Below are 8,199 nucleotides of genomic sequence, written 5' to 3'. Positions count from 1 at the left end.
TCAGCCTGTAAGGAGAAGAGGCAGCATCAGTCACCGGTGTGGTTACCCCTTCAACTCCCAGGTCCACAGTGAAGGGTCTCTTACCTATCCATGCTGACCAAGAGCCTGTGCCCGGAGCATTACAACTCTTTTCAAATGATATCTAATTGTTTGTTTCTTGTCTTCCCTTCACTAGACTGTGAATTCCATGAAGGTGGGGACTGTATCTGTTTATTTGTAACTGGAGTGAGGTGATCTCATGTTTGGGATAGAGCCAGTGCTCCCTAAAGGATTGAGTGGAGATCTTGGGAGAAGGTACCATCTCTGGTAATCTGGAGGTTCGGGTGACTTGGCAGGGCCCAGCCTACTTGTAGGTGTATTCTCTGCTGTCTCAGCTTTCTTGGGGCACAATAAATGGTCATTATAATGTGGTCATCTCTAAGTATTCTCAGACCACGTGCAGATACCCCTCAGCAGGGGGCACTTCTTCTAGCCATTTGCCTATCCTGAGTCCTCCTCCCTGGAAGGATGTAGACACTTACCTATGAGGCTTTTCAACAGTTTCACATCCAGCTGCTTGAGAATTTCACTGATCAGAGGACATACCTGGACCACCATAACAGAGAGAAGAGTCAGATCAGGGACTGGTAAAAGAAAACTAGTATCTGGAAGCTTAGACTCCATTGGATTTCCACATGGATTCATGGCAAAAGTGGCACTTCCATGTTTTATGTCCCTGAATCTTCATGACATCTCCATGAAATAGGAACTGTGATGGTTCCCATGATACAGATGGAAAAACCAAGGCTCAGAGAGTCTAAGTCACTTGCCTAAGGACACATAGCTAGTAGATGGCAAAACGGAAAATTTTAATTGAGATCTTTCAGGATCTAAAGCCCAAGGTTTTAAACTCTGCTAAACTGCCAATGTATATACACCCTGACCCTCAGACTGAAGAATGCTTGAGGTGAAAATATTTTTCTCAAACTTACCTGACTTTCTACCAGGTTTGGGATAACTTTTCCCAGGTTATCTCTAAAATTGTAAAGAAAACGTTTCATCTTTGGTGGGATATCTCTAGAAAGAGAAGTGAATAAACAGAATGGAACAGATAAATACAGGCAATGTCATGCTAGGTGCTATGTGTTGAGTACAACTTATATGGTCACTTAATCCTCAGCAAGCCCTATACAAGAAGCATCATTGTCAGCAATAGTCAAAGGGACAATTCAAAGAGGTGATGTGACTTGCCCAAGGTCACACAGCTACTAAGTGTTGATTAGATTAGAACCAGGTTAATAGAGCTCCAGAGTCCACAGTGTTTCCCTTGTATTGTCCTCTCCATGAATGTCTGGTGTGATCTAGGCTCTCAGTGAACATCCGATGAATAAATGAATGGACATCCACTGAGGACTTAGTTGTTTCAGCATTCTGGAATTATAGAGAGAAATCAGATAAATCTTGCCCCTGAGGAATTTCGTCTGTTGAAGTTGACAGACTCAGTTAGCCAGAGTCTAGATATTATTGTCTGTCTTGTTCACTACTGTATCCCTAGCATGAAGCATGCCATGCCTAGAACATAGTAGGTTCTCAGTAAATATTTATTGAATGAATAAGTAATGAAGAGGAGCTTTAAAGAAAGGAAGGGTGTTCTAGGCACAAGGATCTGCATTTGCAAAAGCATGGTAGTGTGAAAATGTATGGTGTGTTGATGGATGGGTGGGTCCTTCAGACAGACTTACAGGGCAAAGGGCTGCAGAGTGGGGCAGGGGAGAGGATAAGTAGGGCCTTGAGTAACATTTAAGAGTTTGCTCTTCATTTAGAGGGCATTGGAGAACCATAGGAAGATTTGGAGCAGGGGCTGGGGGATTCCCGTGCGGGAAAGTTACTTCTGCTGAAGGAGGAGAATGGAGAGAAGGAGGTGAGGTCTAGTAAGGGAAGCCAGATGAAGCTCCCACAATGGTCCAGGAAGTGAACCATGAGCCGGGACAGTGTCTGTGGCGATGCAGAGAAGGGAGCAAGCAGAGGCTTCCAGAAGTCACTGATGGGAGCCAGTGAAAATGGGCTGCAGGGAGTGAGAAGGAGGAAATGTCTGGTTTCTGGGAGGATGTCAGGGCAATCACTGAGAGGGGATGCAGGAGGCGGAGCAGATCCTGGGGAAAGGGTGAGATCTATTTTGGGCTCATCTAGGAGGTGGTGGAGATGTGTGGCCACAGCTAGGGTGGGTCAGGAAGGGGCCCAGCCCTGGGGAGGGACAGCTGGAACCTTACTCATTTAGGTCTTTTGTGCGAATGCTGCTGCGCTCCACATGGCAACTGCCTATCATCAGATCTCTCCGGCCGAACTGGTCTTTCTCCAGCCAGAACTCCACAGTGATGTTCATACGTGTATGTGTCTTTGAGATCTTGTTATTGAAGGACCTCCTGGGGATGAGAGAGTGAGGAGGAGGAGGGAAAAGGGAATAGAGAAAGAAGAGGAGGTGGAAACAGGCAACACAGAGTGGTTCTCTGTGTGGACGGCAATGTCCACACTCCGGGTTCCTTCAACGAACCAGCCCAGTGGGACTCCATGTTCCCTGCATGTTAAATCCTGCAGTCAGTGATTAAAGAGAAAACTATTAGCCAGAGGGGCTTCTGAAAATCTTTTAAATAGACCAGATTAAGGGCCTTTGGAAATTTAAGTTGAGAGTTCATTATATTTTTAATATTTTTACCATTTAGCTGTGGCCCCCTTTCCTTGGGGACAGAGGATGTTAAAGAATAGTTTGAACAGGAGAAGGGAAAGGTGATGAGATACAGTGTTTCTCTTTTTTAAATTAGTGTTGTTAACTCACATAGGTTTAAATGAACAAATGACCTGCCTCCGCTAACCAATGATTGCCATCCACATTTCAGCTTAAGGAACCAAGGCTCAGAGATGTGATGTGACTTGCCCAAGGTCACACAGCAAGTGAATTAGAAAATGAGGATTTAAAATCAGGCTGGGATCAGAAAAACCTGGGTTCTTTGGGTTGCCAGATTCTGCCCCAGCTCCTAGGTTCCCAGTGAGGAGGAAGAGGCCCTCTCAGACCCTGCTTCTGCATAACTCACAGTCTCATGTCAATGTCGAATTCAAGTGAGATGTTTGCCAAGAACCATTCCTTATGGAAAGACGTCTGGATCCCGCTACAGACCAACTGAATGTTGGTGATGTTGATGCTACACAAGGAAAGAGCACACGGGTGAGAGACCTTAGATATCAAGGTCTTGTGCTGACAAGGCTGGGCCCTCTATAAAGAGGGCTTGGCAGTAGATTGGAGTCAGAGCCTCTCACAGATGCTCTGAGGGCAAGAGCCACCTGCAGGAGCCCTAGGCTGCAAGCTGACTCTGAGTGCTCCTAAGGGTTCCACACACTTGATTTGTATAACCCACAGCCAACAGCAGACCCTGGCCCTGGGCCTGTTCTCACACCAAGTCTCCGCCACTCAGTCAATGGTCCCACCATCTGCCCAGGTGTCCAGGCCCAAACCCCAGGGCTGTCTGATTTCTCTCCATCTCTCATCCCCACATTCAAACAATTATCACATCATGTTGTCTCTGCTTGCAAAATATATCCTGAGTTTGGTTACTTCCCACCACTTCTATCGCTTTCTCCTGGTTCAGGTCACCGTCACTTCCTGCCTAGAGCTGCTTTAGTTTCTCGGGCCTCCCAGCCATGATCTTGGCCTCTCTTTAGATTTTTCTCCATGTGGAAGCCAGAGAGGCCTAACTACCCCCTCACTCAATGTTCTCCACAGTTTCTCACTGCTCTTGGAATAAAATCCTTTAGACCTACAGGGTCTGGCCTCATCTGCCACCTTGCTCACCCAGCCACACAGGACTTTTTCTCTCCCTCAAACACAGTAATTTCCTTCCTACCTCAGGGCCCTTCCACTCACTGCCCCTCATACCACTTGCTTCTTCATTCACATTTCTACTTAAGGATTACCTCTTTAGAAAGGTCCTCCTGATCAGTCCCCTCACTGTCACGCTTTATCTTGCTAAATTTGTCTTCATGACATTTGTTTCCACCTGAAATGGGTTATTTACTTTCGTGGTGTATCTTACTAATTGGGATTAAGATCCCAAAAGGCAGTGACCATATGTCTGGTTTATAGCTGTATTCCCAAGTCTCAGCCCAGGTCCTGGTACACAGTAGGTGCTCAGTGAATAATTATAACAAGTTCTTAAGGAATGAATGCAGGAAGGTGATTGTGGCTGCACCCTTTAAGGGAAACCTTGTTGATGAGTACTGGTGCTCATTAAAATGGAGAGAATGAGGGATTTGAGTCAGAGAGAAAGGCACACCAGGGCACACCAGGCTGTTATAATGGTGTTGGGGTTGAGCAGCTTTGAGACTGGGAAGCTAAGGAGGCCTGCATCTGTCAAGAGGAAGGAGTAGAAATGGAGGTGAGCAGGACAGGCCCAGTTCTGCGAGATTCATCATAGCTACTGATGGCTATGCATCCACTACGTGTAGCAGAGAAAGTTCCCAACAACTCTGGGAGGCAGGGACAATTATTATGCCCATTTCACTGATGAGGACTCATGTTGAAGCTTAGAGAGCTCGAATGCTATGCCCAGAGTCACACAGCTATCAAGCAGTAGAGTGGGGCTCAAATGTTTGACTCTAGTCCTGGGTTCCTTTAGTACCCCGTATGTTTATCCAGGCTGTGCTCTGGGTACCCATGTTATAGATGAGGCCAGAGTGGTCTAGGAATTTCCCCAAGGTTGGTGGCAGAGACAGGGTTTAAATGCAGAAACTTTTACTCCCAAGCTCTCACTTTTAATTACCCTGCTATGCCACCTCCCCAAATTACCCCTTATGTTAGCTCCCCCATTCATCTTTGTATTGGGCCTTACATTTCCTCCTTCCAATCTTCCTTCTTTCCCTCTTCCCAGACCTTGAACCTCTATTCCCCAGCTCTGACTTCTGACCCAGAGCTCTATAAAGAATCTCAGGGCCAGGGATGGAGTTTAGGGTCTTACCTGCCTTCTTGTTGCTGCTGGAAGTTCCTGCTGCCGATCAGCCAGCCCACCATCCCTGGGGCCATCTGCCACGAGGCGTTTATACTGTCCAGGAGGCGGATGTTCTGAATTCGGCCCTCTGCATTGTGCTTCATGAGACCCTGGGCAATAACTGGAAATGGACAAGGAACCAATGACTTTGTACAATGTCATGGAAAAGGTGGGGGTTTGGATTCAGGAAGCCTGTGTTGCAGCTGGTTTACATGCTTCCTGCTGAGTGCTTGGTGCATATCGTTCCACTGCCCCCAACACTGAGAAACACATACTTCATGTGGTAAGGCAGTAACAACACCCATCTCATAGAATTCTTGTGAGGATTACTGAGAACATTCATCCAAAGAATATTTATTAAATATCTACTGGTTGTCAACACAGAAACCAACTTTCTGTTTAGTAGGAGAGACATACATTAGCTAAATAGTTTCAAAGATAGAGTGAAACTATAAATATGCCTAGAACTCTTAGTAATTCTTGGTAAATAATGGTAGTAGCACTTGAGAATTTGTGAGCAGCAGACTCTAGTATTCGACAGTCTGATATCTATCCATCCATCCATCCATTCATTCATCCATCCACCTCCCCATTTCACCCACTCATCCATTCCTTCATCTACCCTCCCATTCATCTACTCATTCATTCATCCTCCCATCCTTCCTTTTATTCATCCATTCTCTCATTCCCATATGAACCCTTTTCTGATTCAGGCACTATCTCCAATTCCTGGTCCAGATGAAGCTGTTGATTATCTGACCCATCATTGCATAGTGACTCTTTCAGTTTCAAAGTTGGCACGTAATTCAAGTTGGTCCCATCAGATTAAAAAGAAGATCTTATGTTTTATGTTTGTGGAGGTTTCTTTCTCTTTCCTTTACTGGAAAGGAGCAAGACATCCTGTAGCTTCAATGGCCATTGGCTACCATTTTCTTACCATACTGAAACCAGCAGCCTGAGAAGGAAACTATGATGATAGCAGAGCTAAAACATAGACAAAATCTAGTTCTGGATGGCAACTTTGAGCTGCTAATTGAACCAAACCTGGAGCTTGCCCTACCTATGACTTTCAGTTATGTGGAAAGGCTTGAGTTGAGTTTTCTGTTACTTGCAGCTAAGCACCCTAATTGATACATGAAATATAATTGTAGGGATAAACATATTCACAGTGGGAAAAGCTATTAGAAAAAAAGCAAAATCCAGGGTCAGGACAAGGGGGCTTAAAACTCATCAAACATAAATCATAAGATGAAATTTGGTGAGTTTGAAAATATTCCTGTTCAGTGAGGGTCCTACCAAAAATGTTGACAGATGATAGTTTAGGATAAATGTCAGCAATGTTTACGCCTGACAAGGGACTAATGTCAAAAATAAATGAACACCTCCATAAATCAAAAAAGACCAAAAAAAAAAAAAAAAGAACCCAAACAAAACAAAATAAAACGAAATCCAGGAAAACAAATAATAACATGAACAAAAGATAAAAACAAGGAATTCAAAAAGTCAAAATAGTTAACGAAATTGATAAGATGCTCCAATTTCCCACTAATCAGATAAAGTCAAGCTAAAATGATTAGATATCATTCAACTACTTATCAGACTGGAAAAAATTAGAAAGATAATATTATGTACTGAATTGTGTCCCCACTTTCTCTGCAGTTAATACATTGAAGACTTAAACCTCCAATGTGATTGTATTTGGAGACAGGGCCTTGAAGGAGGCAATTAAAATTAAATGAGGTAATAAGGGGAGGGGAGGCCCTAATCCAATAGGACTGGTGTCCCCATAAGAAGAGACACACCAGAATGCATTCTCTGTGTATACACAGAGGAAAGGCCATGTGAGATACAGCAGGAAAGTGCCCATCTGCAAGCCAGGAAGAGGTTTCACCAGAAACCACCCTTATGGGCATCTTGATCTTAGATTTCCAGCCTCTGGAACTGTGAGAAAATGTCTGTCTGTTGTTTAAGCCAACCAGTCTGTGGTGTCTTGCTATGGCAGAACAAGTAGACTGATACAGATGGATACTATTCAGTGTTGAGAAATATGGGGAGACAGGTATACTCATTTATTACTGGAGTGAGTGTAGACTGGCACAGCTATTCTGGAGTGCAATCTGGCAGTCTTTAAATTAAGTTTTTGAGTTTGCATTTGCCTTAGGGCCCAGTCATCCACCTTCAGGGTATATCCCAGAGAAATTCTTCCACAGGTCCTAATGGGGACACATGCAAGGATGTTCATGTCGGTGTAGTTTATAATGGTCTACAGAAAACTCAAGTCTCTATCCCTAGGAAAATGGATCTCATGGATCCATCTCATGGAATCTCGTGGATACATCTCATGGCATCTCATGGATACATACGTAAGTCTGAAGCCAGAGATGTCAATAGCATAGTGTCCAGTGAAACCAGTCAAAAACAATGAGATCTATATGGCAATACCATTTACGTAAATCAAAACACCACGTGTTGAAAAGGGGAATGGAGGTGCGAATAAAAGAAAAATAACATAAAATCAAATAAAAGAAAGGTATTGCCATGATTCATGATGATAATGATGTGCTATGAATTGGTGTATGAACAACTTTACCTCAATCGTCTGTTTTTGAGGTCTAAGAAAAAAGGAAGAAAAGAGGGTAAATGATGGACCCAAGGTCCCTCAGCAAGTCAGTGGTGAAGTTCACATGATGTCTTTCCTACCTTCCCTGTGACAGTGGGCAGAGCATGGGCTTAACTTACTTCTTGCCAGGGTAGACTTGCTGTCCATGTGGGCCTTGGCCAGGCCAGGCCAGGGCTGCCTATGCCATGCCAAGAGCAAGAATAGCAAGCTGAGGAGGACCAGGAGTCTCCAGAGTGGAGGCATCTTGGGTTCTGGGATGTGTGGGTGTCAAGAAAGGTCAGATGGTACCCAGGCAGATGGCTGCAGGTGTAGACTCTGGGATGGATGGACTCATGGTTTTCTGTGGGACGATGACACCAGAGTTGGCCCCCAGCATGCTGTGGGGAGATGTTGTGATGGGCTCAGGCAGCTGCTCACATGGTAAATGCAGCAGGTATAAACCTGCGGGGAGGGCAGGGCTCCAGTAGGAGGCCTTGTTGCTAGGAGACGTCCGGTAGAACCCACTGTTGTGTCATCCAGCAGGAGGGTTCTCCACTGGGAGAGGCTGGATGTTAGTGACTCTTC

The 8,199-nt window shown here is 44.8% G+C and overlaps 1 protein-coding gene across 1 annotated transcript; it reads right to left on the bottom strand.

The window, feature by feature from the left end:
- BPIFA3 (BPI fold containing family A member 3) lies at window positions 1-7,878 on the bottom strand. Its single transcript, XM_039863714.1, has 7 exons — window positions 7,755-7,878; window positions 4,986-5,136; window positions 3,069-3,176; window positions 2,250-2,399; window positions 972-1,056; window positions 522-585; window positions 1-5 (listed from the first exon to the last, which is right to left on the bottom strand). Exons 1-7 carry the CDS (start codon window positions 7,876-7,878, stop codon window positions 1-3), a joined length of 687 nt encoding a protein of 228 aa, XP_039719648.1.
- Between the last annotated feature and the right edge of the window lie 321 nt (window positions 7,879-8,199).

The sequence above is a fragment of the Pteropus medius genome, unplaced genomic scaffold (genome assembly GCF_902729225.1).
Source record: "Pteropus medius unplaced genomic scaffold, Ma_sr-lr_union100, whole genome shotgun sequence".
Classification (NCBI taxonomy): Eukaryota; Metazoa; Chordata; class Mammalia; order Chiroptera; family Pteropodidae; genus Pteropus; species Pteropus medius.
This window is presented reverse-complemented; position numbering and strand designations above follow the sequence as displayed.